Here is a 21,986-nt window from a genome sequence, read left to right as displayed (position 1 = left end):
ACTAAACCCACTGGGTGCTTACTTAGGTTCAGTGACAGTTCAACAACTTTTTATTTCAAACAAGAAAAGGTCCAGAAACCAACCACTGATGTCATCTAGAGGACACTGATTTCTGAACTCCTCAAACATAATCCGACTTCTGAAAACTATTCTCTCCAAGGGTTTACATACTTACCATACATGGATTGACTGTTAAAGCACTTTTCACTAGGGAATATTGTAACAAATGTGGGCATGTTGTGTGATTGTTTCTCTCAGATTCTGTTTCACAGGCCATCCATAAATGATAGCCTTCTGCACCCCATTCCTATAAAATAACAAAAGGGTATGTAAATAAATAAACATACAAGGCAAATGACAAATAAGATAATTTGTACATGTAATAAACTTTACATATATCTTTATAATTTTCAAGGAAATTAATTATGTTCAGGTCGACACCAAGCTTCTTCATGACAATAATGTAATTATATACATGTATGTTGAAATACATCACTGCACACTGAATTTCTGACTCTGAGAGAGCTATCTCAAGATCAGTGAAAATTCTTTCTCTAGCTAGAATCTAAACTTATGGCATAGGATGTCTAGTCCAACCGCTCTACAAACTATTCCAATCCAGATGGGAATGGCTGGCTTGAATATCTAAGGCAATTAAGGCCTTGCTACATGGTGTCCATTTTTAAAATTTTGCCCAGTCAGTGTTTTGAAAGAAACTGCAATCATTATTGTCGCAATACGAATACCACAGCCAAAGTAAATCTTATCATTTAAAGTCTAAGGAGACATCAAAGTTCTACTGATATGATTCTAACCATCATTGCCTAATTCTCTAAGCCTGGATTACAATTATGTAGCTTAACAGCTCTAAGCAATGTAAAATGTGATAAAGAAGGCAATAACACAAAATCCAGAATGTTCAAGATTCTTGCAGAAATGGATATCTTACCATTGATTTGACTATTACAGGAGACTGTATACTTTCATCTTCAGAAGCACTAGAAATATATGTAAGAGGAAAAACAAAATGAACAATATCAAAGACGAAATATTAGAAATGCATGTATCATGTCACAAAAATGTTTTTAGTGCTGTTTGATGATATGTAGTACATGTAGTCTAAGGCTCACCAAACACATTACTTCAATCTTACAAACAACTTTATGCAAGGTTGGTAATGTTAATAAAAGATAATAAATGTATCATTTCACACTTCTTACATGTATAAAAAAAAAAGAAAAAACAAGTACTCAAGGCATAGTGTCATCCACACATTTGAAAACATTTTGTTCATAATGATCAAGTTAAAATTGCAATTCTGAACCAAACTAAGCTAGTACATGGGTCACTCACCCATAATTATTGTATGTACAGGAGGTTGAGCCTAGAGTGCAGACAAGGAGAGATCCAAACACACTCCACAGGGAGAAGCCTCCCTTCTGCCATCCCAGGGCTATTGCTTTACCATCCGGTGTCCACTGGAGTATGCGGACACATCCTCCAACTTGACCAGCATCTGCAATACAGACAAGGATAAACACAGCTCAACCAAAATCTCTTCGTACATCTAAAAAAAACCACCTTGTACATGCAAGTGGAGGTAAAGCCTGACCTAAGTGGTAGAAAATAATTTTTTATGTATACTATTAAAAAAAAATTTTCAAATATAATATTGTTTTTACAATATCAATGGTTACAAAGGTCTTCCAGCAACTTGCGGATGGTTGTGGGTTTCCCCCCCGGGCTCTGCCCGGTTTCCTCCTACCATAATGCTGGCCACCGTTGTACAAGTGAAACATTCTTAAGTACAGCATAAAACACCAATCAAAAAAATAAATAAATCAATGGATACAGAATATAGTAAGGATGTTCATGGCATGTCATGGTAATATTCCAAACACTTCAATGCTGTTCATGCTTTTGCATGATATGCACATGCATCTGGTAATTCTCTGTCAGTTTCTAACTTATCTGTACATCATTTAGTTTATGTCTTAATAACACTTGTAATCTCTTTATATAATTAAAGATATAGGATATATAGAGGACACTGCAAAGTGAAGGTTGAATAACATAAATATTTTTCGAGTGAGAGGTGAAAATCCACCTTTCACAAGAAAAATACCTTTACTGTCCAATATTCTGTTTATTATTTATATTTCAACAACATTGTGATTTTATGCATTTTAGCAATTTAAGAAATGCTTTTAGCTGTAGGCCTCAACAAGTTTGTGTATATAGCGTGACGTCGCACATGACATCTTGTATGACGTCGTGTCTTGTTACGTGGTGTAAGTAATTTTAAAGTTGACTGAACTTGTATTACGACATCACTCTGCTAAGCTTGAACTGGAACGTCAAAAAACAAAATGTTTCTTTGTGACATCATGGCGCTGGGTGTAATAACAAAATTGATATCTAACTCTAGCCAGTCAGATTCCACTTTAATCAGTGAAGGAGATTTTACCATTATATAAATAATGATAATGAGCTATTGCTTATCTATGTAGAATACCCCTTGGTTTTATCAATATATGGTATACGTGCATGTGACTTTTCATAAATTTAATTGTTTTTATACCAGCATATATTTTTTAGTACAACAACGAAGTACAGTATTTTTCTGGAGATTTGGTCCTTTCTTACCGGGATAGTCCTTACTGGAGACAGTCAGTCTGTGGGAGATGACCAGAGCACCAACAGCATCATCAATACTGTAGACCATGCCACTGCCACTATAACACAAGCCACACAGGTCACAAACAGATGACAATATAAATATAAACAGAGAAAGGTAGTCAAGGCTTTACATTAGACAAAGACCAGTTAAGACAAAGGGTGTGCCCAAACTATGATGTGTAACAAATTTCAAACCAATCTTAAAAATGTTCATTAAAATTTAAAAACACAGCAAAATAATCCTTTAACATCCTTTATCAGGCCATTTAATAAGGGCAAATAAAAATTATTAAATTGAAAAGCCTTCCACAATAAAACTTAACTAAAGTCGATGAAATTCAAGCACAGTGGTGGATACCAATACCTTCTATTTTAACTTTAAACTATTAAGAAATGTGTTGAATTCTTCATCACGTTACACCGTTCCTCTTTTACATACCTGTGGCAACCAAAGGCTATGAGTCTATACTGATGGTTGACTGCTACACATGCAGCATCACTCAGATCTGGGGCCCAGATACCACGTGGAGACTAGCAACATAATCAAGGTACCTCATAAGGAAAACGTGATGAATTTAGGTCCAAACTCTACCGTAAAAATATGCACATGGACTTTCAAAATGAATACGAACACTTGCTTGCCCATTTTAAAGATAAAATTTACACCAAATAATGCTTTTGATAGTAATAAAAGTGTTGAATGGACTGAAAACCTGAAAACAGACAGAGCGGAGGTCACTTTCACACAACTTTGCAAATCAGTTTTTCGTAACATTTCTCATAAATGATGTCGCCTTAAAAAGTTACAGGAAATGTTAGAAACACCATTTTGTGACAGTGGCCCCCGGACAAGTAACACAGGATGGTTACTATAATAAATAAATTTAGAACAATGAAATACATTTAAATTATATTGTTAGAAGAGAATAAAATAATAGCTTATGAACACAAAAGATAGAATAAATCAAAGAAATCAGGAATCAGGAAACCAAACAATAAATCTGACAGCATGACATGAACCATTCTACATGTAGTACCATACAAGTGGCTACATTTTAATATTGGGAAAAGAGTGAGCAAAACAGACAGGTGAAGGTAAGCATACTTACATTTGCACGTGATCTTAAATTTGAAGCTGGTAAGAAAATGCCTCTGCCATTACTGAGCACTAATGCATACCCTCCGAGTAAAGGACTGTAGTCCATAGAAATCATGTGGACTGATGCATCTTGAACTGAATTCACTGTGAAGAGACACATTATGCAGAGGCCTACATAGTTTTAAATGTTGCAAATCATCTGGATAAGAACTTTGTTTTATTACTTCAAAACCACTCAGCCATCAAAGATCAGCATTTACAAGTAAGTTGCTCTTCACATCAGTATTATTTTAGGCTATTATAGAGATTTTTTTTATACATACAAAAAAGATACATGATTTGACAGTGTCAAAATTACATAATGCTTTGGATGGACAAAAGAAAAGGATGGTAAAATTTAACTTGACTTAAAGTGAACTGGACATCACAGGCATCTTAAGGGGCATAATGGAGGACTATTTTTCTTTACAAAGTTTCGTGGAAGGAGATTCTCCTTAGGCATACTCTCACTTACCACGCGCAAACTGGAGATCTGTTGACAGAGATATATCTTGTAAGTGTACTGATGTGTTGTTGTTGACATTTCCATCCCATTTTATCTTCTTTAACCAGCCATCAGTCAACGAGACAGCCAGTTCATCTTTAACATCCAATAAACTGTAAAAATTAACATCACACAGATTAGGTTTACATTGCTTTGATCACCTATACGATCAATACAGCACATAAAGCTTTGAAAAATACAGTCATATTCTGAATTCAATGGGCTGTCTCACGCTAAAGTTATATTCACAAATAACATGCGCAATAAGATATTAATGCCTCTGACAGGCATTGCAATTCCAAGACATTTCCACACCCAACAAAATCACGAAAACTTCACTGTCACAGTAAAAAACTTACAGTCATCCAAACCTAAAACTACAGGTAATATAAATGATTTGTCCTTAATAGTAATTTCTGATCAATCTGTTTGGTGTTTTATATCATTCTCAAGAATACTTCCAATTATACGATGGCAGTCAGATTTGTGGTAGGAAGAAACAGGAAGGAAAACCCCACCATCCACTGGCTGGATTAGAAGCCAACTTGAACTAGACTTGAACTCACAGCAACCGTACTGTTGAGAGGGTCCTGTCTCTAGCACTCTAACCACTCGGCCACAGAGGGCCCATTTTTAATCAAATCACCTGTAAATATTAACATGCCTTTACAGACTTACCTAGTAACTTGAGCGGACAGCTGCACTTGTACAACAAGTGTGAGTCTAACTGCAGGCACTTCATCTGATGTGACTATGTTTGAAGGCTGTTTTCCTCCACTTGCTCTGCAATACCAACCAGTACAACATTCCGAACTCAAAAAAATAGTACATACTGACAACATGTTTACAACCTAGAGTTTAAAGATGTCATTGTTCTCCTTAGTAAAATGTAACTATGCACTGACTAATGTCTTATTTTTCTTTTAATTCCAAACTTAGTTTTGGTACCAAGGATATCAAGAGCTTGCCTGTAGGAGAAACATGAATGCCAAACTTAACATAATGGAATTAAAACATTTACCTTACCATAGATTCTAATACACAATGTGAAGAGAAGTAATGGTCATGAATTTGATAATTTATGTTACTTAAAATACATGCAGGGCCTCAAGAATGGAACATTTCCTCATGTTATTGTGCTACACATGCATGCAAAACTTCGTTCAATACATGAAATGCTTTTTTAGACACCAACACAAGCAGTTGACTTAACTTTGCTTACACTGCTATTGGATGTTGACGATCGGGGCATTAATTTAGTTTTAGTACAGGCAAACGAACAAAAATTGACTGAATACAGAAAAAAATATGTACACAACCTTTCTAAAATTGCATTAAGTCTTCTCTACTTTAACCACTGTCATTTGTTTCATGAAATTTTTTCATATACTTTTTCTACTTTTTCTGAAGTTAAGGGACCGTATCAAGCCTTCGTTGTTTTCAGTTCAGTTGTGGCATGATGACTATCAACACGCTATCGCCCTACACCAATCGTGGCACTATGGATTGATATTTTAGCCCATGTCAAGTTGGTATATACTTGTAGCTTTTTTAGTTGACTTCAATTGTCTTTACAGCGTGTTCAGCAAGAGTGAACACGTAGGACTGGGAAAACAAAGGTCCCTTATTAGCACAAAGGCTGTCCAGTACTGAGAACCTTGTTGCAATGCACAATGTCTTTGTATGTGCCTACCAGGTACAGATACAGCTTCTAATTATATCTCATATTGTGAAGTTTGGTATATTAGCCACATGATCAATAAGTTTTAAGGATGGCGTTTAAACTGGAAAATTAACACATGCATCTAACCGTGAATCCCGCTGTACATAGAGGGAGCATCGATAGGGCACACTGGAGTCGAGATCCACACAGAAAAACACCACATACCCAAAGGTGGTCTGAAAGCGGAAAAAAAAATTGGGGTTAGTCAGTTAACAAAGATAAAACTTCACTTTTGGAATTCAATCTGAAGTCATATTACTTACTTTCGCTAAATGCAGTCATAATCACAACACATGGTCACATCACTTAATAGGAAAGTACACATGCTACGGCTGTTTAAGTGGTTGTAATTGTTTTTTCCTCAGACACACCCAAGGCTAAATTACTGAAGGGAAACATTATTGCAAACAGACTTGGACAACTTCTGTTATGATAAATATGTTATTTCAGTCCAGCCCATGCTACATACCAGCAGACTCGGTAAATAAGACACTACTTGAGTGAAGTAAAGAGCTGATTATTTTATTAGTTTTTAAATCCACCACACTTTCTTATGTTAACCAATAACCCAAATGTATAGATATAATGGAAACACTTTCATCACTCTCTGTGTACATGTCATATCAAATACCATTTTATATCACATCTAGGGTAAACTACAATCAGGGAAAAAAGCATCTTGATTCTGACTGGACAAAATTATCTTCACAGGTCACAAGACCTGTTTAAAACAGAACCCTCAATTAAGCCGGCTTGAATCAAAAGAATTACATGTAACAAAATTGCACTCTCTGAAAATTTGTGCTCTTCAAAATTGTTGCTACAAATCGCATATTGTAGAAATCTTACCGTGACTGCTAACATACAGGAGTCTGCTTTCCACTCTGCCTGATCAAATGTCCCGACTTCCTGTTGGTGTAATGCTGACTGGGTGTAACAGCAGAGTAACACAGATGGCTGGAACATGAAACAAATTCTCTTTTACCCTTACATTTGATACAGGCCAGAAAGGGGAAGGTCACATACATCGTTATCTTACTAAATACAACAGAAAGATTTCACATGGACATGTTTATGGTTATATTCAAGGTACAGGTAAGCTAACGTTCCACATCACCACACAGACAGCAAGTGATTACAAACGTTGAAAGCTGTGACCTTTTTTCTTGTTTTTTTTTTTTTTGTTTTTTGAAAGATTTGGATGATCGATTGACTGATTGCTGTTCAATTGCTGTGCTCAAGAACTTTTCACTAATATGACATGCATAATGGTGATCACGTTTATGAGTAGAGGAAACCTGTGTCCAGAGTAACCAGTGGCCTTCACCAGCTACGTGTACCTGATGAATTTCTAGATTTTAGTCAACAGCCAAAACACTACAAACCTGAAAGGTGCACCTATTCAATGTCTTAACCATACAGATAGAAAGATATGGAGCCCTATGCAGTGAATAAATTATTAAATAAGGAACTTTACTATTTCAGAATAATTTCTTTGTTTGTTTTCAGCTGCAACAGTCAGCTATGCACCAAGTCACTGACTGCTGAACCCCACATTAAAGGGCTGGTTTTGGGCTTACCAATGAATTAAAGTTAATAAAGTACAGACAATTGTTATGCAATGTAATAGATTGTGTCCATTATACTAAACACACTGTACAAAAACACTATAGTATAGTACTACTGATGTGAACTAATTGCTACATTGTAGGTACATGTATATGTATATAAAACAGCAAACAATGCATCTAACAGGGCAATCCAACCTGTTATACTTGTAACTTATGAACCTGAATCAGCCTTTCCAGAACTAAAAAAACTTGCACAGCATATCTGACCATCTAGAAAGAGGCATATAACTTTCCAGATGGTTTCTTTTTTTTTTCTAATCAGATATATAAACCACCTGAGGCTACATATACAGTTTGGGGGAAATATTCAAATATCTGGGACTATGTACAGTGTGTACAAATGCGTTGTGTGATCACTACTATATATATATGAAGGCATTCCTAGTGCAGGTACATGTAGGTATTTACAAACCTACACATTAGATGCGTTTTTATAGTGACAAAGGTGTATACATGTACAATTCATTTACAAATGCCAATGTACATGTGCGTATGTATGACGTCAAAAGCATTACATAAAAGATCATGTCTATAAAATGTAAAAGTTACTTATTTATTTATTTCAATTGTGTTTTACTCTGTGATCAAGAATATTTCACTAATATGACGGCTGAAAGCATTAATATTGTGGGACAAAACTGGGCTAAACCCATGACCATCCACACGTTGTTGGCAGACCTTCGCCCAGAGAGGAAGCCAGCATGATAAAATATAAAATCACTGAGGGATACCCTACATGTACGCTGAACATTGGCTGCTTCCAAAGACTCACTTACCAGTACCATATTTCTACTATATTTTTTGGCCCCTCTAATTTACTCCACACTCCAGAATATTTCAGTTATTTGTCAGCAACCAGCATTATGGTGGGTGAAACCAGCCAGAGCCTGGGGAAAACTCATAACAATCCGCAAGTTGCTGACAGACCTTCCCACATGTGACCAGAAGCCAAAATGAACTGAGCAGTATTTGAGCCTCACAACTTATATGGTATTCAACATTGATTTCAAAGCAAATGAATGTTGTAAGTGAGACACAAAGAGAATATCAACTAACCAAAAAATCAATCATATATGGTACAAGCAACTAGTGACCACTAACCAAACATTGACACCAGCATGTACATCAAGGTACAGGTAGGCTACATGTATATGTAATGCTAGTTCTGGTAATATTTTTGGAGATCATCAAGCTGCGTGTCTGAGAAATGCCTACTTTTTCAATAATAAAAAACATACTGTAGGGACACGTTATATGATGGTGGCCAGTATTATGCTTAAGAGAAAACCAACGTTTAACATTGAGAACCAAAGTCACAACACACAGAAATAATAATCAAAGTGTGTTTGGTCTGACATCTCAGTCCCTGTTGGAGGAGAACTAGGAGTTGTATGGTAGGCTGGCAAGCCCACATGAGTGCTGAATGTCATGATACTGCCGTTACTAACGTCTCTACATGTACCGGTACTTAAACTGAGTGTGTTAGGTTTCGCTCAAATATGTCATAATGCTGTGTACTTGTCTACCTCTGTCATCATCTTGCAGAACACCTTTCTTCAAAAAAATTATCAAATCAATTCTTCTTAAAATAACACTTTGTAAAACTAGGTCTCTCATGTCGATATCATTCTACCCATGACAAGACAGTTTACCAACAGCAACAGCAGCAAAAAAAAACAACTTTATAACAGAATATAGATTTACATGTAAGATGATTTTATAAAAGCTACTATTTTAATAGCTTTCTGGACAGCTGCCTCAAAAGATACCTTCAATATAGAGTTGAAGTACTACTGATATAGTGTTAATCCTAGCTATTCATCTTATCACATGATCTGTGTTTTGCACAAATTCCTTAATCCCTAGTTCCTACCATTAAAATGTATACATGTATACCCCATTCAGTGAAAAGATACCCCAAAATGAATGAAAGGGCTCCACTGGAAAGGTCTATACCAGAGGTCCTTTTCATATTTACACGTAGCTACTACATCAGTACACGTAGGTTTATGTGTACTGTAAAGGGTGTGGCCCCCGAATAATTTTTTCTTACAGAATGAAATGCAAAAACGATCCAATTTTTTGACAGCTACAGAACTATTTATTATAAATACACATACATGCAAGACAGATGTTTTATCTGGGCTGTAAGGACATGCAAAGAGTCAACACTTACTAATGTACAATGTACATTCAATGCAGATATAATGTACTTGCTCACATCATACATGGGATCAAAAAGTGTATGAAAATGTGTTGTTTTTGAAAGTCAAAAGTTTACAGAGATAAACGCCTGTGCAATATTTACACAGTTTTTTTTAAGGAGAAATATCACATACATGCAGACAAACTACATGTAGCAGAAGTTGCTCGATAATGAAGTAGTACTTGCAAGCATCAAAATATGAATTTTACTGGTTGACATTTTAGCTTGGCACAAACAACAGCTTAAGACGAGACTCAACCAGCTGTACAGTGTTCTTGTTGCTGATGGCCAAAATTGAATGGAATACACATAATGACTTGAATTTTTTCACCTATATGACAATATATGAGATTCGTGCATCTTAATGCAGCCATAAAACAAATGACTGTTAATGGGGCCATCATCTGATATGTACACTATATAGTCCCCAGCTTCTGTCCTCACTGATGAAAAAACAACCTTAACACAATAAAGCAGTTTCTTAGAGCACTCGGCAAGTGCCACCTGAACACACAGTAGGCCAACACGTTACTTGAACACCCTGTGGTTGTTTTTTCACATCGTTTGAACACCTGGTACACATCACTTGAACGCTTGGTACACACTTCACTTGGATGCCTATAAGTTGTATAAATTCCTCAGCTAAATTGGTGGATACATGGTATACCTAACTCGCAACAAACAATAGTGCCCCTAAATAAAATAAAATGACGAAAGCATATTTACATTCAGAACAATCTTTTGAACCTGATTCCTGCACAAAGATTAAAATTCTGAATGCATCATAACGTTATCTTCTGTTTTCTCATGAACAGACAATGGACTTTTAAAAAGGAAATCTATAATGGCTTTATCTTACAAACATTACATGCACTATTTGCAGTAGGATTTATGATACACTGGAAGTTGCATAGAAATATCAGCAAAATTTCTTTTTTGTTGTACTTGTTAGTGATGAGTGTAGTGTATAGTATGTAGCATGAGTTCATTTGCTTTAGTGACAGTAAATTACTTCATGGATCTCTTGACAAAATAAACAAAGTACACTACAGTACCTCATTTCCAGAAGAATGAAAATCTCCAATGCGTTTACTTAATAGGCAAAACATATCCTCATCAGTCCATCACTGACAGTAATACAAAGGCTACATGTACATTTATATCAGAAAATGTTTCAGTTAGTGATCACGGGCTAACACATGCACTCGGGCAAATACCTGCATCAAAGGTAGACCTACTACAATCCATGCATACAATTGTTAACCTGTATGAGCCCTTAGGGTACAACTTAATGTAGTTTGAGCAACTGAGACAAAATGATTGTGCACATGCAAGTTAAGCTTATACTCAGGCAGAGGAGCTTGACAGCATGACAAAATCATCAGATTTGATTATACTTAAATACGTAAAGTGCATGATCAGTTGACAATTCATTTCTCAATAAATAAAATGGTATTATTAATGTGAATATCAAGAAAAATCTGGGTTCTGTTTCAATCCGTCCCAACGCTGCGTCAAACGCATTACTATCACAGCATAATACATTTACATGCCTGTTTTCACTGTATGTTGTCAGGAACACTGCTATTTTTATGAACATATATAAGTACCCTTAGTGAAGATCCAATGTACATGCTGTTTACTTGTACATTAATAATAATAATAATATACAAGCGAATGACTAAATCAAAGGGAATGTATGTACTATAGGTTTAAAATTTCTAAGACAGGTAAAAATGTTAGGAAAACAGAAAAAAGTGATGAGAAAACAGTGACAAAAGAATTTTGTCTTCTTGGAGCTCAGATAAAATTATCACCTGGTTGCCTATATTCCTTGAACCCACAAAATGTCCGTGTTCATTATTCCATGTAATCCTTGAATTCCTCATTAGCTATTGCTCTATTCAACTGTGTGTAAAACAATTAAAATTCCACTCGGCAGAGCTCTGCTAATTTAAATAGTAAATGTTACTTTCCATAAACTATGTAGAAATGAAACAAACAATGCTCTTCCTACTAAAGGCCTTTCTTTTCATTTATTTGAAAAATAAAGATCTTTAGTTGAAAAACAAATCTAATACCAACAAAATAGCTTCTTTACAGCCATGTTTTGTCTGATGTGTTTGGATACGTTAATCCTTCACATGCCATATGTAGGTGTGCTGTTGTTCTCACAACATAATGTACATTGTATTTCACGTAAAGTTTGGTAAAGTGTGTACGCTATTTCTTAACACTGAAAATTTTCCGATATGAAATGAACTGAACTTCACCAAATAAACTCCCTGAGGCCCTATAAATTGAATGAATCACACAGTATCAAGCAAAATTTTAAAACTGCCATGGATTGACCACCTTGCAACTGAGAGTAACTAGGAGCATATGACTGGGCGCAGATTTTAGTCAATCTAGGCAGGCTTGCAATCACCAGAACCTGATCAGTCAGCAGGCTAAAGCATTTTTGTTGTTTCCAGTTGCAACGGTCTACACATGCTCGCACATAGCTGAGCACAATCTACCCATGGCTGGTCATTGTGATGCATCACAACCAACATTGCTATGTTTCATACCTGTCCCACATGAAACATGAGTTACTGATAATTTCTGCAATAGTTCTTAGAGGATGAAATAGATGAGAAATGTTAATACCTTGTTAATCAGCAGATTAAAAGATGAACAAAACAAACAAGTTAACTTCTGGTTTCACATACATGTACAAGCTGAAAGATGACATAATACAATCATACACTAAAGCTTTTCACCAATAAAATGAAAGAATGTCACTCAAATGAAGACCTGAGTCTGCTCCAATATTGCTTGTTGTCATTTTTTAATCCAAAGCTATTTGTGCACAGGTATAAAAGCTGCAAGAAAATTTCAATCAACAACACAAATGTAGTACATGTACCTCAATCTATTGAATGTGTTTAAAACTGGAGGGAATTTGCATTTTTAAACTTTTGCATTTGAACCCTTAGTCAAATGAATAATACATGTACATCTGCCAAATTATTAAAACAATGACAACAGGCCATGTTAGCAAAATAAATATCTAATCTCAAACAACAAATGGTTTTAATTTACCTTTGAATTTTAACATATGTAAGTATTCTGCACAGGAAACAGCATCATGCCAAATAATTACAGTAAATTTTCTGTTTATTTGATAAAATCATGTGTCTACATAGCTTACATGTACACACATTTTAAGTTTAATTAAACAAGTTTGTTAACAAATATAAACCTTTAGGGCCATTAAAAGAAAGAAAATCAAAATGTAGTTTAATGTGGTCTGACCACATCCATCTGTTCAGCATTTATGTTTAAGGATATCTGGTGTGTGCATTTCTGGTACATTACACCCAGCACATATAAATATACAACACATGCACTAGTTAGTTCATGTTAGAATCTGGTAAAATAAAATGATACTGACAAGAGCTATCTGTATGTGTACAATTACTACCAAAACTAAAGGTATGACATGAACACAACTAAAATTAAATTCCAGCTATTTTTCAGTGTGCAGCTTTAGTGTAGTGGGGAAGAAGGACATGGTAGCCTGAGACACCACCAAAGAGAGCGAAACATGAGGGAAAGTGATAGAGTAGGCAACCTAGCACCTACCTGTTTAATTACCCAAGGTGAGATGAAGGAGCTTATATCAAAAGGCTACGTAAATAAGCGCATACACATGGAGGTTCACACGGAACATAGTTCAGTTTTAGCACCTGTAATTTTGTTACCCCTTTCTCAATCTCTATATTCTCTAAAGAATACACAGTATCAACACCATGTACATAGGTATCTGCACACGTATCTTCTTAACAAGTGAAGCAAAAACTAAGCCATTACATTATTTTCAGTGAAAAGTAAATGAGAGCTTGAAGAATAACAGTAGACTAATGACATCCACAATATTTACATGTAGGTCTCTTTCCTTAATGGAATCCTCACTGCTCATGTGGTCTAGCATACATGTACATTTGCAAGTGAAGTCAGATTAGTCCCTCTCCACGAGACAGATACATATTTACACATAGCTCTTCGGTCTAGCTTTACTGCAGGAGGTGGCTTTGTGTTAGAGGGTTACCAGTACTCACACAATTTTTCAGCCTTTATACTTATAAAGATTTTTGAGTAACTATATGTGAGACATATCAGGCTTTAGAAAAAGGTTCACAATTTTATGTTTACTCCTAACTGCTATCCTTGATACATACATCCACAAATTAATTTATCTACATGTATTCCATTTCAAATTCTAGCTCATTTGGCCATAGAAGTTTTTAAATTTATTACAAAGTATAAAATATTATCTCTAAAAGCTTTCAAATTACATCCATATAATACATCCAGTATATCTATGCATGCACTTTTTAACATGCAACTACACTCCAGGTATCTTAATGCCAGCACAGTTGGTCGTGTCCAGACCTTCAGTAGTGGAGTATTGATTTGTTCCAAGAGGCACAATAGAAGCTGTATTTTTAGAACACATACACGTATCTATCAGAGACATACCTCCTAATTATAGCAGTCTTAGATGAAGTGTGGGACATCTGTTAAAGCCCATCACACCTCATACACATCCAAAAGCTGAAGCGATTATGTAAATCTCTAAGACATCAACTAGAACACAAGTCAACAGCCATATACATTACATTGAATAGTATGGTTTCAACTGACATGACTACTTTCAAAGAGGAATACACACAATGACATCAAACGCAATTCTCAGACTTCCATTCATTCCAAAAGCAAACTGATTTTTATCATGCCAAAGACGTTCCATCAAACACATGAATGAAGGCAAACTCCTACAAGAGCTACAGAATAACTTAAGACGATGGCCAGCAGTATGGTGTGAGGAAACAAGGCAGAGCCTAAGGGAATCCCACCACCAGGTTGCTGTCAGACCTTCCCACATACAACCAGAAAGGAAGCCAGCATGAGCAGGACTCACTATACTCTTTGAGATACCACCACTAACATTTGCCTTAACATCGATTCTATTATATACTAGACAAGAAGTCGTAAATTTTGTAATATATCCTAATTAATTCAACACAGAGCAGCAAATAATGGAAACCCCCTTGTTTTATTGTGATATACATGTATGCAAAACCTGAGCTGAATATGTTCTGTATTTTTTAAGATACATCTCCTAACATTCACCATAATATTGCTTTTACTCTTAACGTGCGCCAACACAGAAGGTATGACATTAGCTGTACCTGTACTTTGTACTTTTCATTTTAGCAGCAACTCCTACAGGAACAGGAACATCCTAAATTGAAACAATCACCTTTCATGTGAATTGTAGTTGTTAACAGTAATACCAATTTTGTTATTATGATGCTACCTGCAACCTGTTACAGGTAGTATCTTTTTACAGGAAGGTTGTGACAAAAATATGAAAGAAGATAACACATCATCTACTGGAAGTCTTACATTCTGCACTGACTAAGGCCCATGTAGTTCCTACACATACGTGGATGACTACATGTGTATGCTTGCATACTGAATGAAGTATACACATGATACATGTGCCATTGTCGCATATGTAAGTACACATGTACACTGTACATCTCCTCAAATTATTTCCTGAAAAAAAACACACTCAGCTAAGTTTATGACTACTGGTACTTGCAAAATCATGTTTGGACCCACAAATGCTCAAATAAGACTTTAAAGTCAAGGTGTGACATACATTTTTCCTTGTATATTTCCTCTCTTTTCAACGTTAATTTCATGGAAACAATGTTTTGGCTTTCTCTTTTATCTAACTGACTAAAGTATTGTTCTTGGAGTGGACAAGTAGTGAGCATGCTGCTTTAAGTTTGTCTGATATCTGGTGATTGGCATGTGTAATCTGGTTTCCTTCATCCATAAACTTCCCTGCTAGTGTAAAAATAACAAATTCTTGTAGAACATCGATCAAATAAATAAATGTTTCATTCATGTTACAATACAACCTTTTGGATATTTAATGTTAATGCTTAGTATTCAAAGCATTTTCAAGGTACCTGAATGCTGTTGTTTACAAAACAATGCAAAAATAAAAAAAAAAAATAAAAAAAAAATTCAGTGTTAAACCATCAATGGTCACATACTCAAATAACCCTTCTGCTGCAGTTTTACATCAGTGCAATTGTCAAGTACCTGGTGAAGGGTTCTCTGTGGTTTACTCTGGTTTCTAGCCAATAAATCGGCCGTGAACTTTAAATATATTGTAAGGTCTAAATACAAGCCAAAACTTATGTGTCATTTGCAAAAGTCTGGTGAATTACATTCCTAATGTAATTCGTCTTCATGGTCTTCTGAACAATTTTTATAATTTTTATTTTATTCCGTGGCGTATGAGACTGGTAATATCATGATATCTTGCTTCTGAGCCCTACTCACAACTGTTTTTTTTCTCACATATTTTACATGTGAACGATACACCTGCACATCAATGTTGGACCTATCATGTCATGGCATATCAATTCCCTGTCAAAGCGTCAACTTTAAAAGCGGTGCCACTTCATACTTCTACTCCACTCTAGAATAAGCTTTCAAAGCAACGCTGTTGTCCAACACTGCATATTCAGCTCTTCTATATCTACACAAATGCTCAAATAAGGTTGTGACACACTAAGACGGTCAGTCGAGTAGACATGGCATCACATGGCAGATAGCTCAACACCGATCTGACTTTCAAGTTCGACTAAGATTTTCTGAGAAAATATCCGATAATGCCAAGGTCAATGGTTGCAAAAAAGTACATAAATGTATTTTTTTACCTTAGCTCATCGACAGACCTCTGCATTAAATAGATTTGGATATTACCGCGAATGCAACAAGCTTTGCTGATCAATCAGCTAAAAACAGATCTATACAATGTTATAACTGGGAGCACACGTCGTCTGGGCCAAGGATGGCAGCAGTCCTTGCGTATGAATAAATATAAGCCATCCTTAGACCAAATTTTCAGACTATTCTGGTGTCTACCTATTAGCAGTGATGTCATAACTCTTCTGAGCCAATCACTAGCACACTCTTTGGTCATCTGACTTAAGTACTGAAGGTGAAAACAAATCGTATTTAACCAAGGTGAGATTTTAGCATAAGAAATAAAAAATATAGCTTTCAGGCAAACAATTTTTTCTGGAGAAGTAATCAGTGTGTGTCTTTGCCTTCAAATGTTGATGGTTAAAGTGTCTTGAACTACTTTGAACTTTAAGAATTGGCAAAAATCAGCATTTCATAAATTCAGCACCATGTTATTTATCACCTCCTGCTCCTTGCCAGGTGCTCGGAATTATGAATAAACATGACTGCTGTTATACAGGTGTAAAATTCTTGAGTACTGCAAAACCAATGAAATAAATATATAAACTACTTCAACACAGTACCCGTACCTCACAATTTCTCAACTTATTCTGTGTTTATATCATGCTGCAGTTTATTTTCACAATCCTGTAATGAGTCCTGTACGAGTTTGTTTTGTTTTTTTTGAAGATATTTTCTGTTCGAGGTTCAGTCACTGTCAAAGGCAAATATTTAAACCTGCATACGCAGCTGGATATCCCTATCTTCCATAAAATTGAATCACACTGCAGACTGTTGAATCTCTTATGTACAACACTTAAACAGGCATCAAAGTGCTGATTAAAAGACAAGACGAGTTGGATTCGATGTTTCTTTCCTTAGTACATGTATAGTGCAGTCTTAAGAACCTTACCTTACAGTACCACACACTAACGCTATCAGCTGTCACAATCGCAAACAGAGCCCGATCATGGTTACTGATGATGTACTTTAGACCCGAACACTGCTTCTCGTTTGGCAGTTTGAGGCATTTGGGCCAGCCAACAGGAAAATACATCATGCATCAGAAATAAATCTGCCTTTCCATCTCACGTTGTCTCCTTTTCAAGTTACACATCGTCAATCAAGTGGCCATGTTCTTCGGCAATGTCTACTTTGTTACCAGCCCTGCGATTGGCTGCAACACTAAAACTTTGAACTAATGAAATGTGTGCACACAAAGAGAATCTCGCGATATTCTCAAGCATGTTGCGAGACGTCGCTGTTGCTCCATACACTCGAGTAGAAACCAGAGAAGGGAGCACTTGTCAAGGTAGGGAAAACAGAATCCTCGATGGAAAAACAGGTATAGTCGGAGATAAACATGTGGCATAAGACCAAGCAGTGTTTATGTGACACAAGACATTAGATAGGAATACTATTTGCCTTTCACGTTGAAGAAGTCTGTATTTTTATGTTTCCTAGCAACGGCCATCACTCGCCACAACAGAGCGTGGCAGCAGTAGCGAAAATTGGACACATACCGCTTCCTACATGTTAATATGCTGTAGTTACGTTTTTCAAAATGCGTTTTCTTCACACGAATTGTTAAAACAGCCTTTCGGCGACAGTCACATGTATGTAATAAAGTGATTGTTGTTTGTCCTTCATTTTTAATGAAGTTAAAATAAATTGTTAAATACAAATTTGCAGATATTTAAGTTGAATCAATATTTCATGCATGTCACGAGTTCACACAGACATAGACGAGACAGGGTGGGGGCTTTCAAACACTAGCACATATAAAAGGTGTAATTTCGCAGTAGCTGTTAGATTGAATATACATCATGCTTAGGCTATGTGGGCTCAGCAGAACTGTTAGCATGTAAAATTACATCTATACTTTTTAGCACAGTAGGCCTACTTTTAATTACATTTTATACTTTCTTCTTTGATAAAACTGCCAGTTTTTGTGAATGTCATCTTGGGCCATCTTTCAAGGTATTGTTATTCATTATAGCTTCCATACACATGTACTGTTAATAATCTGAATAATCTGATGAACCCCCACTCTCTCAAATAAACTTATCTAGTTGCAAACTTAATTCTGATTCGAGTCACGCAGTCATGAATTAATTTGCAGTGCAAAAGAATATCAAATTTGTTGTGGGATATGTGGCTTTTTCTCTGTGCAAGATAGTAGTGCTTTAGTCTGGAGCCTTGCCTAAAGCCAGCTCGTTTATGGTGTATGTGTAGAAGTCCAACCAGGCCCATGTGATTTCATAAAAAATAAACACAAAAAAGTGCGCAAATTCTCAGGAAAAGGAGATAATGCAACAATCAAAACTTGTGGATGAGATTTCTCATGCAGTAAGTGCCCAGTTACATTACACTTATCAGTGACAGTTCTGGAAGCAGCCTTTGCTTTTATTTGAAGGAATTGCCCCCAAAATATGCAACTACTATATCATTGTGACACACTAGAAAGTGTTTTACAGTGTAACTCAAGGAGTTGGCTGCATATATATATATGTGTTTTTTGTTTTCATGTGGTCCTGACATGACATGTCCTGAGTGTTTACCATTTTTGTTCTCTTTTAATTTGTAAAAATGTTCTCAATTGTTAAGGTATACTTTACATTTTAAAAAGTAAACTGTTACTGATACGTGTACGTCGTGTTACTAATTCATTTGTTTGTGTCCCAGATGGCTGATCGGGATGTTGCAAGAGATCGAGCTGCCAAACTGCTAGTAAAACGAGGAAGTGGATCATCATTTTCTCAACAGGAAGCCAAACAAAACCATGACAACCGTTTACCTGACAGGCAAAGAAAGCCAGGGTATGTCCCATGTGAGAAAAACAACCATGCAGAATTAATCGAGTTGTACATAAGTACACAGATCTTTATAAACTTTTTTTTTTTATTTCACTGAACAAGATGAATGGAATGATGGCCATGTACAAACCCTAACTGTAGCTGAATATTTAGCTGAATTGTCAAATTTGAATAACGTATGATTGAGATTATTGATGTGTTTTAAGTAAAACTTTTAATTTATACATTAAGTTTTATTGCCCATCTGCTTGTGTATTTGATGAATATTGTCATGGTTCATCCATTGCTCCTATGTCATATATAACTCAAGAGTTAATATCTGTGAATTGAACACAAGATTTTGATATCATGATCTAAAAATTGTCTAATAGAGTAGAATGTCTTGAGCTTTAAGTTCCTTTTGCTGCATGTCTCTTTAACTATCGAAAGTAGTCAGTACATTGAAGATATACGATGATGCAGGAATTGATTTGCGATTTCACACAGAAGTGTAAATTGGCAAGCTCATTCATGATTCAGCCCCACTCATAAATACAGCTCGCCTTCCAACAGGTGGTGTGATGTTTTACCTGTGATGTTTTTAAGGTAGAGGTACAGCACTACCCAGAATGTTATTTTTGAAGTAAACGATGTAATTTATAAACTTACATTTATTACAGGCATACAAGTATGTGATATGAAACCTTTCTCCTTCCAGATCATTGAGTACAGTGTCATTTATTGATGAACCACGAGATGTTAATATTCACCCCTCTCTCAAGTTGGAAAACACATACCAGCTGAAACCAAAGCAAAAATTCTCAGAATCTATGGTGCACAATATACTGAAGGAAGTACTGGAAAGCTATCTGGCAGAAGAAAAATATGAGCCAGAACTGTGTAAACAGATGACAAAAACAATATCAGAGGTGAGTCGAGGACCTTGTGCCTAATTGTTTGTCCACTCATATTCTCACTTGCAAGGCGTGTGTAATATTTCTGGTGAACTAACACAATCTGAATTAAGTTACAGCAATTGTAATTCTAATTCCTAAAATAGTATTGTTGGAAAGGTCATGGATACATGAACTGTACATCAATTTGTGTCCTCTTGCAGGTTGTGAAGGCCCGGGTGAAGGAAATGATAGTGCCAAGATATAAAGTCATTTGCTTGGTACATATTGGACAGCTTACTGATCAGGGGATGAGAATGGGAAGCCGCTGTCTTTGGGATGCTGCGTATGATACCTTCTCCTCATACGAGTTCCGCAACAACTCCATCTATGCTGTTGGCATGGTATTTGGAGTGTATTATGAATAATCCCAGCTATACTTTACATTTCACTTCTTGATATTGGCATAATTTATACATAATCAAGTTGGTACAAACTTGTCTGATTTTATTCCTTAATTATAGCTCTGAATGACAGGATGCATGAAATGAATGATTGCAAGCAACGAAGCATTTTAATGGCTACTTCATATGGTGTAGGAATTATCGTGTGTGAGTACATGTACATCCATGGATCTGTCTTTTCCTTCTGCTTACATTAAAATGTGGTAATGCATTATAATGAGATTAGTTTTGGTGCCATAAAAATGTTAAATTGATTGATTTCAATACGGGTAGTTTGATTGCACTTTCAGATGAAAGAAAAAAATAATAATAAAAAATTCATCATATCGAATTTCAAAGATCTTTGTGGAATACTTTGCAAAAGTTGTCCGGGATGTCCGGGAATCTGAACTGGAAAGCATTGCTCAATAGTAGGCCTTTAGTCATGCTTAACTGTTTTAAATTTGCACATTCATTTTTCTGATAAAGTTGAGTAAACTTCTTTTCCTTATTGTTTAAGTCATACTAGTCTTGAGTTGACAATAGAGACTAATCTTCATTGATGCTTGGTATGAAAACCAATGCACTTGAAAATAAATGGTTTGTTAAAAAGAAGAAAATAAATAAACAGAATTGTATCTGATGCACATCAGAGTGAGACAAACCAAGGCTGTGCTAAATTATTTTTATTGTACACTTTTTAAGTACCCACGACAGCATATGCTACACTGTACCTCTTATCTACACTGTCTGCCAGCCAGTGATGATTGCTTACATGTACATGTATTTACTGCGAAAGCTCTGAACATTAACAAAGAAATTGACTGATAGTTATATATCTCTATGTATGTCATTTCACACTGTACCAAACTATACGTTTTTATTTCAGATTTTTATTACGCCAAATGATGCACGCCATAATTCTAAATTATTGTACATTAACCAAAGGTATCATTTTGGTGTTTACTAGAAGTTTTTGTTACTTTTGGCAATATGTTGTATATTTCAATTTTGATATATAGTTATACATATTTACTTGTGTGCAACACTATCATTATTTAATTATAAAAATTCTATTTTATTCTCTATACCAGAGTCTGTTGTTCTTTACTTGTGATCAGATATCAGTATGGAGTGGGTGGGATACAGAATGGTCA

At 35.7% G+C, this 21,986-nt stretch overlaps 2 protein-coding genes across 4 annotated transcripts in view; one reads left to right on the top strand and one right to left on the bottom strand.

Annotated features, from left to right (window-relative positions):
• LOC135470063 (guanine nucleotide exchange factor subunit RIC1-like) overlaps positions 1-17,830 on the bottom strand; it is a 34,727-nt gene extending 16,897 nt beyond the window's left edge. For both annotated transcript variants that reach the window (XM_064748782.1, XM_064748783.1), the window contains exons 1-11: positions 17,612-17,830; positions 6,895-7,002; positions 6,133-6,221; positions 5,001-5,105; positions 4,293-4,435; positions 3,789-3,922; positions 3,119-3,210; positions 2,647-2,735; positions 1,354-1,516; positions 950-998; positions 176-307 (exon numbers count right to left, since the gene is read on the bottom strand). In XM_064748782.1, the coding sequence (XP_064604852.1) occupies positions 176-307; positions 950-998; positions 1,354-1,516; positions 2,647-2,735; positions 3,119-3,210; positions 3,789-3,922; positions 4,293-4,435; positions 5,001-5,105; positions 6,133-6,221; positions 6,895-7,002; positions 17,612-17,758 (1,251 nt within the window). In that variant the 5' untranslated portion in view covers positions 17,759-17,830. The remainder of the gene's footprint in view (positions 1-175; positions 308-949; positions 999-1,353; positions 1,517-2,646; positions 2,736-3,118; positions 3,211-3,788; positions 3,923-4,292; positions 4,436-5,000; positions 5,106-6,132; positions 6,222-6,894; positions 7,003-17,611) is intronic.
• A 146-nt stretch (positions 17,831-17,976) lies between these two features.
• LOC135471655 (dynein light chain Tctex-type 5-B-like) lies at positions 17,977-21,771 on the top strand. Of its 2 annotated transcripts, none has more exons than XM_064750964.1 (4): positions 17,977-18,010; positions 19,384-19,517; positions 20,212-20,422; positions 20,611-21,771. In XM_064750964.1, exons 2-4 carry the CDS (start codon positions 19,384-19,386, stop codon positions 20,812-20,814), a joined length of 549 nt encoding a protein of 182 aa, XP_064607034.1. In that variant the 5' UTR covers positions 17,977-18,010; the 3' UTR covers positions 20,815-21,771. The 2 variants fall into 2 exon arrangements, with proteins under 2 accessions (XP_064607034.1, XP_064607033.1); XM_064750963.1 differs by having other exon boundaries at positions 17,991-18,043.
• The last annotated feature ends 215 nt before the right edge of the window (positions 21,772-21,986 follow it).

This window comes from Liolophura sinensis, chromosome 7 (genome assembly GCF_032854445.1).
Source record: "Liolophura sinensis isolate JHLJ2023 chromosome 7, CUHK_Ljap_v2, whole genome shotgun sequence".
Classification (NCBI taxonomy): Eukaryota; Metazoa; Mollusca; class Polyplacophora; order Chitonida; family Chitonidae; genus Liolophura; species Liolophura sinensis.
Note: the sequence above shows the minus strand (reverse complement) of the source record. Positions and strands in the feature narration are given on the sequence as shown.